Source organism: Acanthochromis polyacanthus, chromosome 10 (assembly GCF_021347895.1).
Source record: "Acanthochromis polyacanthus isolate Apoly-LR-REF ecotype Palm Island chromosome 10, KAUST_Apoly_ChrSc, whole genome shotgun sequence".
In the NCBI taxonomy this organism is placed as follows: domain Eukaryota; kingdom Metazoa; phylum Chordata; class Actinopteri; family Pomacentridae; genus Acanthochromis; species Acanthochromis polyacanthus.
The window spans coordinates 20,424,175-20,441,781 of record NC_067122.1 but is presented as its reverse complement, the minus strand read 5'-3'; the positions used below and the strand labels follow the sequence as shown (position 1 = coordinate 20,441,781).

The window sequence follows — 17,607 nt, the reverse complement described above, 5'->3', positions numbered from 1 at the left end:
CTGAACACCCTGCTGCCTCCTGATCCATCAAGCAGAGATGGTATTAGAGCCAAACAGACTTTTTACAGTGAAATTAATGTGACATCAATGAATAGGGGAAAGTGAACATGGACCTCTGAAATGAACAGGTGGAGATCTCGCAGTCATTCGTCTTTTCAGCAAAATCTCCACAAAGAGGAAAACCTTAATGTGTGAAGTGGCAGGCGCATCTGAGTATAGTACGACTTGACCCGAAGTCTGAAAGCATCTTGCTGACTCTTCTGCTGATCTAGGAAATGATCAGTGATGTTTCACCTGCTTAACAATTCCATATGCAGTATATATAGACTGATACAGCAGAGGCACTGTAAATGCATAAATACATGCTAAATCATTCAGTCAAATGGTTTCTGAATCAGGTAAATTTGTGAATAAAACACCTTGAAGAAACAACAAAAGCATGCACAATCTGTCATATGTGTTTATAGTTTTATACATAATAAATTAATCAATTTATTGTATTATATATTGTATGATATATTGTCAAAAAGACCAACACCATTTAAAATAATGACATATGGACATAATATTATAGTCATAACAGAATATGTAAGTCTGATAAGTCAAATATTTTAGAAAATTTAACGGCTACTTGCAGACTGTATCCTCCACCAAGGTCAATACTCTATTCTGCAGTTTTTATGATTATTTAAAAGTGAATCAGATCCACACTAACATTTATTGGGCTCTTCCTTTGCCCATTCCTCCGCCTCTCCACCAAGCTTCATGAAATTTGACTTTGTTTCTTTGTTTTTTGTTTTTTCCACAGTCCCACTGATAGACAATCAAACACACACAGACAGACAGCACAGAAACCCTTGCCTCTGTTCTCGCCTCAGTGGAGGAAGCACACTAAGCAGCAGTTCATCATACAGTCCCCTGGGCGACATCTCTGCTCTGCAAAACTATGACATTCAAATCCCTGGCAGCATGTCAGCCACATTTCTGTTTTTTTAACAGTGAGACACTCACTGACACAGCCACAGTCACCACCAAAGCAGAACAGACATGCACGCTACGCTGATAAATACCACCATGCTATCGGCTAGATGATAGAAGTACAATGAAGCAGGTTAATGCATCCCTTATCTATCCCCTATTCAAATCCTTCGCTTTGCTTCTTCTCCTGAATCCCAACAGTTTTTACAGAAATGCAGTGAAGCATGTGTTAAAGGTATGTGTGAATTGAAGGGAGGGATTTGCCAAGGAAATTTGTGTATGCATGACAAACATTTATAGAGGGGGACAGTTAGATGGGAAAGAGCTGACAGCTGATCTATAGATGTATTCACCTCAAAGAGACACAAGAAAGTGATCTCTCTCTCCATCTCCCTCCTTGCCTCGCCCTCATATACCACTGTACTTCAGCCTCCCGCTGAGAGTTTCCATGGTGCTCTAATCTCCAAAGTTTCTGATTTGATGGTGCTACAACCTCCTCACAGCAGGACAGAGGTGCACATGAATTAACATTCTGAGCCTCCGTAATGGTTTCTGAATTACAACTTGCTGCTAATGTAGACGTCTAAGCCTGCAGCTGAACATTACCATCCAATAAGGGAAGTCGGTTCTTTACAAAAGTCTACCAATTTCAAGAGGGGGAAGAAGAAATTCTACTTGGGACTCTTGTGCTGACAGCTGCTTAGTAGAGAACAAAATTAATTTGCTTATGGATTTTGGTAAAACAAAACAGAAGCACCTGAATGTGTACAGGGAAACTCAAATAGCATCTATAACAAACTGCATCACTGCGTACAATAAATGTATTGCACAATATCTGCTCGCAAATGTCTTTAGAGCAACAAAGTTTGGATTTGCCCTCTGGGAAGACACTCAATCCATGTTTTGCTAATTCTGAAACTAATTTAACTCATGTAGATAAAACAATATCATGGTCCAAAGCCTCAGTGAGTGATGCTAGTGGGAAAATACAGATTCCAGGTGAATAATTTGAAGTATTAAGCAGCAAATAGAACTTGTAATTAATTCAACAGAAAGAAATGTATTAAATCCAAAATTCTTAGGAGCTAATGACTTGAGGAAATCAATTAAACTCAAGACAAAGACAAAAAATAACATTCAGATGCCTTTTTTGGAGAAATGCTTCCTGAGCTGAGAAATTGAAAGACCTTAAACTTGGCAATGGTTGAAAACACAAACAAATTGGGTGCTGTCAGAGCAAACAGATAGTGTGATTAAAATTAATTGGTGTCGAGAATGCTCATGTGTATTTCTGTCACTGACGTACATTGGATTCTTACAGAGCGCTAACACACAAAACAGAAAGTGGTGCTTTTCATCATGCTTTCGCTGGATGTAATTTGTCCAACCTGCCCTGGAGGTATTTAGGAAATTGAATTTTTTGAACCACTGATGCCGAATTAGCCTTGATGTTGTGTTTGATGTCTTTTTTAACTGTGAAAAAAAAAAACATTGTGTCGTCATCTTGATGCTACGTGACTTTTTCGAATTTTATAAGAATTGGCATAAACATGATTTGGAAGCTTCAGAAGTTTGTTGACCGAGTTCTGTTTGTTGTGACAGAGAGAGTAACACCCACAGAGCCACTTGAGTTACATAGAAGTAGGCCTCTTTTCAAATCCACAAAACATATGTGGACTGCCTTATCAAAGTCCCTTGACCCAATTAGCAGCTCTGAAAGGGTAAAGATCCACTGTTCCAGTTCCTCTCACACCTGAGTTTTAGCTTCCACAACTGCTGCTGCGGCTACTTCAAGAGACCCCTGAGCCAACCAGGCCTGAAAAGTCTCCTTCTTAAACCTGACGGCTTCCTTCACCACCAGCAGGTTTTTGGGTTGCTGTAGCAACAGGCACCAGTGACCTTCTGGCTCTTGACTGTCGCTTCTGCAATGGAAGCTTTCAACATGTTTTTTCACCTGAGTGTCCAAGACATACAGCCGCAGCTATGGTGACACGTCTACAAAGTCGATCATTGACCTTTGGCCTGATGTGCTCTGGTATCAGGTACACTTTTGAGCCATCTTGTACTTGAACATGGTGTTTGTTTTGGCCAATCTATGACTAACACAAAAGTCTAACAACAAAACACCACTCAGGTTCAGATCAGGCAGACTGTTCCTCCCAATCACCCCCTTCCAGGTTTCTCTGTCATTGCCCATGTGAGCAGTGAAGTCACCCAGGACACTGCAGAGTTCCCAGGTGGCACCAATTCCAGGACACCATCCAGAGACTCCAAGAAGGCTGAGTACTATGAGTTGCTGCTTGGTATACAAGCAACAGTCAAAGTATTCCCCTCTGCAACAAGCAGTCGCGAAGAGGTGACCCCCTCATTGTCCAGGCAGAACTCCAACAAAGTGGTGGTAAACATGGCACCAGGCAGTAATCTTATAAGAATTGCACATAAACATGATTTGGAAGCTCCAGAAGTTTGTTGAATGAGGTCTGTTTGTTGTCGCAGAGACATCAGTGATCAATGTCTCTTATTGATCCAGATGGTGCTTTTTATGTAGAAAATTAATCAAACTCTCCTCTCTGGCATCTAAATGACACCAAACTTATATAGAGAGTAGAATGTCAATATGCATGATAACACAGTATGCATACTTTCCTTATAATTTCTTTTTGACAAACAAAGAATGTATACTTATGCAAAGTCAGCATACCAATTTGATGTTAAATCAATACTTTTTAGTCATTTGTACATCACTATCTCTATCAAGGTGGAAGTAGCAAAGAGAAAGGCCAGAACTTCAATATTTTTCTGTCTGTACAACGATTAATTGATGCCAGAATAATGGACAAAGAAACTAAAATACAGCAACTGATTGATTTTGAAATGTTTGGTATTATTTGTTATATATAGCAGCTACTATTAACAAAAGTGTGCGTTAAAATGTGCCCAATGACTCACCTGTGGGCTGGCTGCTTGTGATTGGTGCAGATGGCTGTCTGGTAGTCATGGCTGACGCACACTTTGTGAGGAGGACAGCGCACCTTCAGACAGGGATCCTTGGTGGCATCTGGGCCTACAGGGAGAAAGCAGGGACAAACTTCATCTCTGAACTGCAGAAATAAGTTTGCAGAAACATGCAAAACAGGAGAATCAGCACAACGTAGTGCTGAAGTTGAAAGTTGATGCAGCAAAACATCAAGCTGTTCCTCTGGTTTTACAGCTGGCAGACTCTCTTGTTCTACTAACTGAAGCAGGCAGAAAAATAATGAGTTGGAGCAAAAGACAGAGAAGGAGAATGGTAAAAGGTATGGAGTAAACGTTGAGTTTTCTGCGTTGTGAGCTGCTTAATGAGGACTATTCTCTCTGAGCGTCGACCCTATCTTCTTCCAAATCAATCTTCAGTGTGACATTATTGCCGTGGCAGCCAGGCACAGCTGGCTGGTGTCCAAGATGACAAAAGATCAAAGCAGCTCATTGACTCTGAGCATTGTGTCATTTCACACTAGGCTAACAGCACAAACTCGCTTTCATTTGACAGACTGGAGCAAAGAGGAAAGAAATGGAGGTGGAGGAGGTGAAAAAGACAGTGACAGTAAAAGAAAGAGGTGAGAGCATTCAGTACAAATGGAGTAAGAGGCAGGAAAACGTTAGGCACTGGACAACTGGACATGGCCATCCTTTCATTTACAGTCTGCACCCGATGTGTAATAAAGATGAAAGCCTTTATAATGAACAAAACCAACTACAAGGACAAAGCCAATAAAATGAGATCAAAGACATTGTTTAAATGGATTTAAACCACATACAGAGACCACACACCATCAGTATGATGCACAGATTAAAAATGATTTCAAATCCCGAGTTAATTAAGACTGAGTACAGAGTGTATAGATCAAAGCCCTGCATTATGTACAAGTCATTACCATGTGGCTGCGAACATCATAAAACAAGAGTGGCCTTGTCTCCATTAGCGACCTAATGGGTTGTGTTTGAGCCACAGCTGGTGTCTGATGTGAACATCAACTAGTTTCTGACCTGATCACACACTGCGCTGTTGTTTACATGCTAGTTTATCAGCATTAAATCAGCCAGAGACTCCATCGGCATTGTTTTCTTCTGTTCGCTTGTGGTAACGCTGCAATCTGAAAAATCTACACATATAAATTTAAAACATATGTTGCTTTTACTATATCTGGAGCTGCCAGAGAAAATGGAAGAGCTTTCTTTATCTTCAGGGGAATGGAACTAACCAAACAGTAAAGATGGCGAAGGTTAGATGGTCCAGAAGGGGAGAGATTCAAAGTCGTCTGTACACATCTGTCAGAACTGAGCAATACGCTTTTTTTCCCTTACAATCTGTGACACATACACAGATGCAAAAACACATTTGCAAGCCTGTGTGCCCTCTCATATTCTCCAGAAAGCCGAGAGATGATATGTCAACCTTCCTCCTGATAGCTGTCTGTTGTGCAGTGTGTTCCTGTTGCCTGCTGATTTGGGCCTGTCCTCACCTTCATCTATCAGCGCTGGAGGAAACCCATCTTATTTCACTTAGCAGAAAAAAATGGCATTACCACGGCAAGGAAATGAGAGTTGAAGGGAAAGAGGAGAAAGTGAGAGAGGAAGGATCGAGGTAAAAGGGAGGATCGTATCTGGTTAACTGAAGATTGGAGGACAATTTGGGATTATTGTGTGACCTCCACTTTCAGACAAATTGGAAATCAGATGCGTGCACACATACAAATGAGCAAGTCGGTTTTTTCACCTGCACACCCAAATTCACACAGCAGCACGTGGGCAAGTTGTATGCAGATAAGTCTCTCATAAACAGCAAAATGTGTTAACTTGTAGACACAATAATGCTCGGAGGGAGGAATGGTTTTCAGGTAAGGTGATTTGAATATTTATAGTGTATATGTGTAGAGAAGAGAGGAGAAAATAAAGAAATGGTGACAAGGAAAGGAGGGAGGAGAAGAGGAAAGTAACAGAACAGAAAAGAGGAGAAAAAAAAACTAAGCAGTGGAGAGGTAATGGGTGGAAAGGAGAGGAGGAAACTGGAGGATAGGGTATGTAAGGAGAGGAAATGTGAGCAGAAGAGAGGAGAGGACAAAATATAGGAGGAGAGATGACAAGAAAAGGAGGGAGGAGAAGGAAAGAAAGAGATAAGAGGAGAGGAGAAAAGTGGAGAGAAGCAAAACAATAGGCAATGAAAGGACAATAAATGAGAATAAAAGAGGGAAAAGGTGTGGAAAGAGAGGAACAAAGAGGAGAGGTTTAAACAAAGGAGGGAAGACAACAAAACCAGAGAGGAGAAGAAAAGAGGTGAAAATAAGAGTAGAGGAAAAAAGGGGAGAAAAGAAAAACAAGGAGCAGTGGAGAGAAGAGCGCAGAAAAGATGATAAAAGAGAATAAACGAAGGAAGAAGGAAAACATATAGAAAGAGAGGGAAAGAGAGGAGAAGGGAACATAACAGGACGAGAGGGACAAGGAGCAGGCAGGGAGGACAAGCAAATGCCAGAGAGCTGGGTAAGGGAGAATTTTATCCATCTATTTAAAGCTTGAGTGAGCAGCACTGGTGGTTAAACCAGCCAATCAACTGTAATGCAGAAGCACTGCAGTACACACTTGCCACCTCTCTTTCACTTTCCTCAATATGAGTCCCTCATCTGCTTTTATTCCTCTCTCATCTGTCTGATCTTAAGCATGACTTTGCTCTCATTTGTGTGCGTGTGTGACTAACTCAATATGCATGAGCAATAAAACCTGGCATGCCTTTTTGCATATCAATTCATCTCACAGTGCCAAAGAGAAACTTCTTTTCACAGTCTAAGCCACAATTTTTAGCTTGAAAATGTATTGATTTATGGAGATGGAAAAGGTTGCCTGCTGCTAATAAGATTTTTCCAAATGAACAAGTGCAAAGGATTGGTGCCTGTGTGTGAGAGGATGAAGAAAATATTATGATTCCTCATGTGTCGCCACTTAGTGGAGAAACTGTGACGGCACTGTACTTTAAAATCAGAAATAGATGAAGAAAAAAATAGATCATATGTGTTCTCAATATTGTCACAGCTACTGTTGTGGCAACGCAGTCTCACACCAAAATGTGTGACAGCAGTATTGGTCCACAGCGCAAAAATTTATTACTTTCACAGTGAAGGTTGTAAAGCCTATTTTCATCTACTGATTCACAAGTTTCTTTCTCTTTGTGCATGAAAAGAAGAACAAGGTTGAACTGTTGTACCATCCTTCTGTGGAATTTCCTCTGTGATTTGTGTATACTACAAAAATTGTTCAATGGAGGCTCTGAAACTGAGTAGCTATAAGAAAAGATCATGGTTTGGGTTTGAAACACTACACACAAAAATCAAGTTGTCTTCTGCATTGCCAAAAAGCTTTCTTAGAGTTTTACAGTCTTTTTAGTGGAAATAATACATTTGGCATTGTGAACCAATTTAACTATTATAGTTTTGTAAGACTGTGCTGGCTTGTTAAGAGCAGCAGCAGCTTTGCCCGCAGACACCACCAGTCATTTGTCTCGCCATTGTCCTTGGACATGTGTAAGGATGACTGATGACCTGGGTGCAGGGTTACCAGTCTGTTGGGGTGAGACAGATGGAGGAGCTGGCAGAGCCTTGGCTGAGGGTGGCGAGGGCACGACACCAACAGATCATTAGCAAATGGACACAAACATCCTCGATTTGAATTCAAGCTGAACACACTTATTTGTTGCTGCTTGTCATTTTTAAACATTTGCTTCAACAGAAATGCTATTTTATTGTCTAAGCTCTTTAAATTCATTTGTGGTGTATCTGCACTTCCAAATGTGCATTTTTTTTTTTTTACTGTACAATAAAATTAATGCCAGAAATGTGACGTTGTGGCTCGCTAATGGCCAAACTAAATTACTTTCTTTAATCAGACATTCAGAAGCTGTTGACATGGACACTGCTTGGTTGTTCTCTGCTGTGTTGCTGCATGCTTTGAACACTCTGCTGCTGCTGCACGCCCAGCAACAACCCAGCTACCATCTGGTCAGATCTACTTTTATATACTGTGGGGGGATCAATATACCCCTTGGTTGGTAGCTCATGCTCAGAGCGCACAGCAAGTACATAAAAGAAAACATACTCCCTGCTGAAATCAAATGCTGAGTTGCGTCTTAGTGGGAAAAAATAAGCTTCATCTGACTGAACATGAAGATCAAAGTAATCTTCATGCTCAAGTGAAAGCCATGTCCATATATAGCACATATGTGTACATCTGTAAGGAATCCATAAGCTTTCTGGGAACATACAAAGCCTTATGTAAATGTTTTGTCATAGAAACGCATGTCTTCGCACACTGAGGTTTCAATAAATGTCTCACAAGTCAAGTCTCAAGAGCTCTCATCATCATATTCTAATCCAAGCTTTCATAGTGTTGTACCTCGATGTGTGAGCGTGTGTGTGTGTGTGTGGTACAAAATATCCACAGTACCACGTTTGTGCCCACGCTCTACCTCACTGACAAATTACAACAGCTGAATAATAATAGGAAAATCAGCTATTTTATGACAGCAGGGATTTTTGTTTGTGTTTTCAAAAGCTGGATATTTGATTTTGAAATGAAAGGAAGTCTTTATTCTTGCCCATGACGGATTATACATGTGTCATTGTGGGAAAAAAAAAAAGCATTATTTTTAACATGTGTGTTCGTCTGTGTATATCCAGCAACACGTCTCTTACCCATTTACTCCTGGAGAAAGTTACAGTTAAGACCAAAGGTATGCTGAAAGCCATTATTAAGACTACTTGGAGACAAATTATGCATTCTATCAAGAGTCAGCTATGTCATGTTTTGTTTGCATGAATACTTCCGATGGGGGAGTATCACTGAAAGCGACGCTGTATTGCTTCTGCTTTTCATGAACTCAATCACATTTAACCATACCAGAGTGACAGTGTCGATACATTCATTCTATATTAATGCAACCTGTTAAAAACCCTTCTTTAAAAGGTTCCTGGATGTTCAAATTCTGAACATACTTTCGGCCATTTAATTGCCACAACACTTCTAAGTGCCACAAAAGCCCACTGTACTCGTGGCTGCAAAATTTTACTAAACTTACAGTTGACAGTATATTGCCCTGCTCGTTCACTTTTTGTCTTCTCAAGATATTTTTTTTTTTGGCCCTCATACCGAACCTTAATGTTCTTTCAGAGACAGGAGAAAGTGGCTGGAAAGGAGGAAGGCAGGATGGAAGATAAAACACTCTTCCTGTGCCCTCTAATGCTGGACCAGCGCCAGGATAAAGCACAGTGATTGGATAATAAAGATAGTCAGAGTCCAACAGAAGAGGCCACATTACCAACAAGCCCTGTCAGAGAGTAGACAGTGACCTCAAATTAATTGCTGCTGAGCTGGACATGGGTCAACGGGGTGTTTTAGTAACTTGTGTGTACTGGTGTGTGTGCTCCTTCATCCACATGGCCCTCCATTGCTCTCCATTGTTTGCTTCCCCCTGCTACTTTTCCTGATAGCAAATAAACAAGTCTGAAATTGAATAAACAGCAGCTCCAACAACCATTCCCAAAGGACAAATTCGGAACTGTTATTAGAAAAATGAGCATCACTTTCAGGCTTTGATAAACTAATTAAAAAGGTGTTTCTTCTCTTTCACCTGGGGGGGTTACAGAGAAAAACGAGATAGAGAAAGAGAGAGTTGAACGACAAACAGATCAGGAGGAGATTAAAATCTCCTTTGCGCTGTGAACGTTCCTCGGGGTCTGACTGTTTGGCCTGAGAGAGGCACTAGAGCGAGGGATGTCAGGGAGGAATGATGGAGGGATGAAAGCACTGAGAGGGCCTCTGGGAGAACGCAGTGATAGAGCAGTCACCATCCAGAAAATTAATTATTGAAAACATGGGCAAATCATATTATTGTGGATGTAACTGAGGAATGGAGAAGATAAACAGACTGTTCCAGTTTGAATGTCAGAGAAGAAGCCACAGTGGCTTACGTGAGAACATATCTGGAGGGAGAGGCTATTGACTATTGCTTACAAGCTGAATATTCATCATTGCCACACAACCATGCTACACACAACAGTACATGCACACTCACACTATATTGTGATAATCCCAGAAAAAAAGTGGATGCTTTGTGAAACTCTTGCTGGCAGCAAAGCGGTTTTAAAGGGACACTATGAAAGCAAATAATCAAACTGTCTTTGAAGGCAGCTTCAAAGCAAACTAGCAAAGATGCATTTAAGGACAACATGACTACCAGAGGGGACTAATTTCAGGTGGAAGATGCTAATTGTCACAGTCTAAACAAAGTTATACATAACCTTCTTTGTTTGAAGAAGGTTTCACTACTCTAATCACAATCAAGAAGAACTGAGAAAGTAGAAAAAAGTAAAATAGAGTTCAGCTTAAAATTCAACATATATACTATACATATTATGAGGTAATATATTACATATATTACCTCAAATTCAACATATATACTGTGTACAACATTAATCCTTACAAAAAAACTTGTCTAACTTCTGCCACAACACTGGTGATAGTTTAAATAATTCAGACAGAAAGCAGAAGGGAGCAGAAGAAAATGTTTTCCTTGCATCTTATATGAATATGCTGGGGTGTATTTTCTCCAGTCAGCTATTGTATAAATATAGATTGCCGTTAACTGTAAGCAAGATAAAGTCCCTTTCAAACATGCACTTCATTCCAGTAATCTTATGGCCTATGATTGTGGTGGCTTCATATCTAAATGTGCACCTTGGTCACTTTTCCATAAAAGTCGCACTGACAATCTAACATTCGGTCGGACTTAAGTAACATTTCTACATCATTTTCAACAAAGCAGAAGTCTCAACAGCACCGGCACATTAATAGACAAACAACATTTTTTCGAGTTGTGTGAAGTGATGTAGGGATCGATTTTTCCACATTTCAGCTCTAATATTCATCCAAAAACATCACAGAGAGGCTTAATGCAGAGTTTGTGTGCTAAACTCACAACACACTTCTGTCAATCACTTTGTTCAATATTAAATGTAACGGGCCACGAAATGTAATGTCCATAATAAAATAAAAGCTTTACTGCAACAAAGACAGGCACTAACAGCTAAGATTAATGATACTCATCAACAATGAATGCCATACAAGCTTTTGTTCTCCAAGAAGATGTTTAGGACTATTTCCTCTCAGTTTGTTTACTACTGGCAGCATCGGAGAACAGCAGGATCCACAAGCATCTCCATAGAGAAAGAGTTGGACCAACAGCGTCAGTAATTTCAGTAAACACTCTCGAGAGAACATGGAGAATTAATCAGTCCAGGCCAGAATCTGATGGAAAGTCACACTGTGAAGCTATTGCTAAAATCAGACAAGTGAAAATGGCTATTTAGATTGTTGTTTCCAGTTGTTTAGGACTATTTTCTCTTAGTTTATTACACACCTGCAGCAGCAGACAGCAGAGGGACCCACGAGTGTCTCTGGAGATAGAAGAGAGCTGCATGCATTCACACACAGAGCAACAACACTAACTTAATTTATTAGATATAATCCTAAGTTATCCCTGACATGGAGACAGGATCAATCAGGACTGGTAAATACAGAGTGTGACGGCAAGTCTTACTGTGTACTTTCCTTCCCTTCAGACAGGTAAGCTGTCACACAAAATCAGTTTATCAGCTGCAGGTTAATATTTTCTCACATTGACTCCATACTTAATTTGAGTCTTAAGCTTTTAGTTTCGCTGTTGCATAAATCTGAAATAAACTGGGCTGTTATGTGTTTGATTATGAATGAATGTGTTAAGTGATTATTATGTCTTTCAAATGTAATATTGAGATTCACAAAGAATCCCAAATCTGAACCTCATTAGATAAATAGCTGGACAATCAAAATCATTAAGATTCATCCTTTAGGGACCATGAATATTTATTCCAAAATGTGTCCAATTTATCAAGCATTTTTAAAAACATTTTAGTCTGAACCTCATGATGGACGAAGAGACAGACGTTGACATCCAGAGACTCATGACTCAAGTACAGATGTTGAGGTCACTTCAATGTGCATCACTTATTTTATTAAAGGTTTTATATATATTGTCTTGAATTACTAGTATCTTAATGCAAAAATAAAAATGATTATGATCAAAGTAATGCAAAACAAGAGACACTGAAGGCACTGAATTTCTAGCTGGTTGATGGTGGTTGGGTCACTAGCAAAGCTGCAATGATTGATCGATCAGTTGTCATCTAGTACATTAAAAAGTCCTAAGAGTTTTTTTTTTTTTAAGTCATACTTCTGTGATTCAAGGTTCTAAAATTTTTATATTTTCCAGTTTCTTTACTCCTCTGTGAAGTGAACTACATATCTTTTGCTTGTGGACAAAACATGATTTTTCAGGACGTCATTGTGGGTGTTAAGAAATACTGATCAATATTTCAACAGGTTACTTGACAATGAAAATATCTGCTAGTTGTAGCCTTTCTGGTCTGGTCTCTCAGGTCTTCCTTCTCCATCACCCTCACAGTGCCCTCTGCGGGAGAAAGGGAGAAGGCCTTTCAGCCGCTCTGCTCCCAAACTCTGGAACTCACTCCCACCGGACCTCCGAAATATTGACTCTCTGCCTCTCTTCAAATCCAGACTCAGAACTCACCTGTTCAAGCCTATTCATTCTTGTACTTGCCTCTTTTTTTATGTACGGTTTTTATCTTTATGTGTGCTTCTTTTCTGTTCTGTTACATTTGTTTTTCTTGTAAAGCGACCTTGGGTGTCAAGAAAGGCGCTTACAAATAAAACGTATCATTATTACGTTACTATTTTCCACATGTGAATGTCTAGCAGTTGCAGAGCAAGAGACAGTTTTCCTTTGATCCACTCTAGACTTTCTACATCTTCTTTTAAAACTTCTCATTTTTTTAAACACTTGTACAATGTCAAGTGGTCACTTATCTTCTGCATTAAAAAAAAATCCCTGAGGCACTTAACTGTCCATGTGCTGCTGCCAGACAAGGAGTTTGTGTCAGTTCGACCTTTAGTCAGTTTCAGGAGAGGTCACGATGAAAGACCGCAAGGCTGACTTACAGCATGATTCTTTGGCTCATTGACACTCCCATCCCTTTTCTTCTTCCTCCTTCGCCGACACACACACGGACCTGACCTCTTGCCTCACCCTTCAGTGTCAGAGATAATTAAATGTTTTTGCACTGTCCCAGACTGTGGCATTCATTAATCTGAAGCGGAAGAATGTGTGTGGGTGTGTGTGTGCGTAGACATGAATGAACTAGAGTACATCACAGCCCTGTTTCTCCACTACCTCCATCTCCTCTCCTGTTATTATTAACACATTTTCACCATGCCATTCAAAAAATGTGACAAATAACAGTTAACATACAAAACTGTGCGTCCATTATGTCATCTTTTTACATAACGAATGTGACGGACAGGCTCGACTCCCTTCACTTTAACACAGTTTAAAAATCCTTTTCATCCTACTTTGTGCTGAGTTGAACACATTACGCCCCCAGCACGACTGCTATATCCTACAGTTACTCAAACCACACAGCAGACAAGGGATGAATGGAGCGTGAGATTATCTGATAAGTATTTCAAGTTCTTGTATTATGCTCTATTTAAACGGAAAACGGGTGAAGTCTGTTTGCCAAATAGCACACGAGGGGTCAACGTTAGTGGCTCACTTCTATTTCTACTCCAGCTACTGAGGTTTCCGTCTCTCATTTTCATGTACAGAACAGATGCACTTCCAATCAATTGTATGTTTAATTTAAATCTCGTATTTTCTCCCTGTGAGAGAGCAACACTACCTGCAAATCAAAACCTACGTAGCACTGCAGTGTTGTAACTGACACAAATTCAGCATCAAGATGACACAGAAGACAAGGAAACCTACAAAACAAAAACCTAAAAATAACTATATTTTCACCTCAATTTTGTTGAATATCTGTTTGAACTGGCTGAAGTATGTGAAGCTGTACCGAAAAAACTACTTTTCCTTGCTTTCTTTCACAGCAGCACAACACTGAGGTGGTTCTTTCTGTAGCTCTTTCTAGGCTTTGATACTTGACGCTTTAGATTACTGCTGGTTGCCATGTGGAACTGGTTTAGTAATTACATGACAAAGAGAAGAAAATGTGTGGTTGCTGACGGCAATCGCATTTCAATTTGCATTTTGATTCACCAATTGGTTCCCCATTTAGATTTCTATTTGCCAGCTCTGTCATTTAAGCGACACTGTGGATCCCTGTTATGGAAAAACTAATCTTCCATGTTTCCAGCACCCTCACTGGCTTCAGCTGTGCTGAGGTGTGTTACGACCCCTCCCTTTCTGCTCATGCAGGTGATCAGCTCCTGCAGCAGCTGGCAGAAAGGGAGGGTCGTTAGACTAATATGTGGCACCTGGTAGAGCTTTAGGTGGCTACAAAAGCTCACCTGGTCTCACTTACTCTCTGTCTCACTCTCACTCACTCCACTCATTACTGATGTAAACATTTGTCACACCTCATTCCTTTTGTCTTTAATTACTTAAGATGTATTGAAATAATATGTTTGCATTTGAAAACCTGACTGGTCTCCCTTTGTTGGTCACATTCACTCAGCCGGCTTGTGACAACATTGAATAATCAGTAAGGTGTGCTGTGAAATACTTCTGAATGATGAATCATTTTTCTTTCTCCACATTCTCCATTAATCAAGACTAAATATGTGCCTCGCTGAAGGAACCCACATGCATAAATATTTGATTGCTCAAATAAAATCTCACAAGCACAGTTATTAAAGACATCAGCTGAATGCACGTAAATTAACTGGATACCTTTTCTATATAGTGCAAAATGTATATACATTTGCTGTCACTCTGTCTGGTTACTGAGAATAATGAAAATAAATGTTTTTGATATTATTTCAAACCAAACACATAACAGAGGATTTCAGTGAACTGCATCCACATTAGCTCTGCTGAGCTAAACACAGAAACATCAGAACGGACAGGTTTGTCACTGTATTACGGGGAGGTTAATATTCACTCTGGTACATCATGGCCCACTGGCTAAATCTGCCTCTGACCATTGTATGTGAATAAGCTCTTCTATCTCTGCATACAAGCTGAAAAAAGACTGAGGATCTATTTGTGCAAAATACTGCTGTATTATTTTGACCAATTCATGGGGACTGCAACAGCAGAGCAGAACAGTTTAAGGTCACTGTAAAGTAATGACACAGTCTGTTGCCAAAGCATTTATATCTCATTAAAACAGATAATCCGGAATGACCAGTCTGTGGATCTCACTATTGTAAAACAAGCAGATGAGCACTCAGGTCATTATAGCCAAACAGCATAGTGCAGTATATGAGCTGCATCAGAGAAGACAAATCAGCTTTAAGAAAAAGATGAAGAGAGTTACAGTATCAAGTCCAGACACTGAAAATGATTGCCAATTAAAAAAAAGAAAAAGAAAAAGTACTCCCACACCCTGATGAAAATTGCTCAAACTCACCATCTTGTACCGTCTTCTTGGCTGAGCCAGCATGGGATTTAGTTCCTGGGTCTCCATATCTGCCAGGTTCAGCCACTCGTTCTAAATGAAAAGTAAGAAAAATAAAACCAATTCATTACAGTTGCTAATCCATGATAAAAACGGCACTACATATGCTTGTATTGGAAAAGAATAGTTCGTGTTGTAGCGTACTGAGTCAGTTAGTTTATCTTATCATAAAAAACTAGTGAACGAAGGATATATTCTTTCTTTTCAGGGCAAATTACAATACTGATTACTAGTAATCAAGGAGGCTGATTATCAATATTAAAGATAATATTTATAATATAATAAGATTTTTTTGTTAATCTAAAAGGAATCTTTAATGCCAGATACAGCTCAGAAAAATATATAACATTAGAATAAACCAAGAGCAGTGAAGATGAAGTGTATAAAGAATATAAACTAACAGTGGTAAGACTGAATTGACAGTACAAACAATAAACAAGAAATTTAAAAAAAATACAAAAGAAAGAAATATGTGGCACAAGTCTGGCTGACTGTCTTCTGAGATGTCACAGGGACTTTTTCCAATGTATATTTTCAGAACAAATTTAGGATAACATTGTTTTTTGCTTTTGAAACATAACATCCGTTCAGCATTTATACTTCAGCACTGATAGGCTATTATTTGTGACATATAGCCAATCAGGTATGGCAGTGGACAGGACATTCCCCCAGACCACTGAGTGACTACAGATAAAGAGATGTGGCTGCATTCAAGTGAAAGTAGCACTTTTTTAATGAGTTTCTATATTTGGAATTGGTCCAAAAAAAAAAAAAATGCCGTTAATTGAAAAAAAGAACTAAAAATTAATGAAAAATATCAGCTCCAGTAGTCAAATTATTGGCTCAGGAAGCGGGACCAGGGGTAAATAGAAAGATTGTTTTTGTCCAAAGTTATTAGATGCACATAACAGCAGCCCTAAAGATCAGTGATTAACCTATTCATCACTTCAGTTTTTCGTGTTTACATTGTACAGACTACAAAAAAGAGATAACCTAGTTTTCTCTCCTATTCCAAACTTCGATACTTGCCTCTAAACTCCATCTCCTACTCTGTATCTAATGCACAAACGTGTGGTTAGCATCAGTCGTCTGATGTGACTCACAGAATAAAAGCCATTGTGTTTCCCTACATGTCTGACTGCTACACCCACATTGCCTGTTTTTAGCTCCCTAACTCCAGACCACTACTTTGTGTTTTTTCACATAAAGCATTTTAATCCCCACAGAAACATTCTAAATCTTGATCCAAATCTGATACTGCGAAGTGACAAGAGCACATTTTTTTTCTCTTTTGAAAGGAATAACGATGGCACCATCTTTCTCTCTCACGCTCACTCTACAGTACAACGTCCCACATGGAAGTGAGCCAGCGGTGGCAGAGCCTCAGGGAGAAAGCAGAGCGGCCAAACATCGATGTGCAGGGAGTTTGTCATGTCTGTCTGTAGGCTGTGACATTAACACCCAGAGATGATTAACTCCCTGAACTTATCCATCTTGTGTATTTATTAGCGAGCAGGGCTTTTTGAGGGAAGACTGACCACAGACTGTGTATAATGACCAGGAAAAAAAGTGTGCATAAGGCAAAAGTTAGTCTAACTTTTGTCAATAAGCCCTCTATTCATTACTACTCTACTCTGTCCTTTCTCTCCCTTTTGTTAGACCTCTCTTCTCCTCATTATGGAAAGACTTTCTTATCTTTGAGTTATCCTCTCCACAGGCAATCTCTCTCAAGTGCTCTCCATAGGCCTCGTGTCTATATATCTTTGTATCTGCCTCTGCTGCCCTCCTCTGAGACTCTCTGATGCCAGTGTCACTTTTGCACGCTGGCATTTAGCCCGAGGGCTCCTGCTATGATCGCAAGCAGCGACTGTCTGCTGGCATCCTCTGAAGTTTATTTATCCTAATTCACGATGATTATCTGAGCCCCGACTGGCCACAGGGCACGAACAGCAGAATCAAAACACAAATGCACACATTCTGTCTTTCCCTCAATGTGATCTACTGTTGTGTGTAGATCTCCTTGAAAACAGCTGGTTCAGCACCGCTCACAAACTGCAGTCCATTGATTCACCAC

General features: G+C 39.8%; 1 protein-coding gene across 2 annotated transcripts in view; it reads right to left on the bottom strand.

Annotated features, from left to right (window-relative positions):
- spock1 (SPARC (osteonectin), cwcv and kazal like domains proteoglycan 1) overlaps nucleotides 1–17,607 on the bottom strand; it is a 128,617-nt gene that overhangs the window by 28,884 nt on the left and 82,126 nt on the right. For both annotated transcript variants that reach the window (XM_051954618.1, XM_051954619.1), the window contains exons 4-5: nucleotides 15,486–15,566; nucleotides 3,928–4,042 (exon numbers count right to left, since the gene is read on the bottom strand). In XM_051954618.1, the coding sequence (XP_051810578.1) occupies nucleotides 3,928–4,042; nucleotides 15,486–15,566 (196 nt within the window). The remainder of the gene's footprint in view (nucleotides 1–3,927; nucleotides 4,043–15,485; nucleotides 15,567–17,607) is intronic.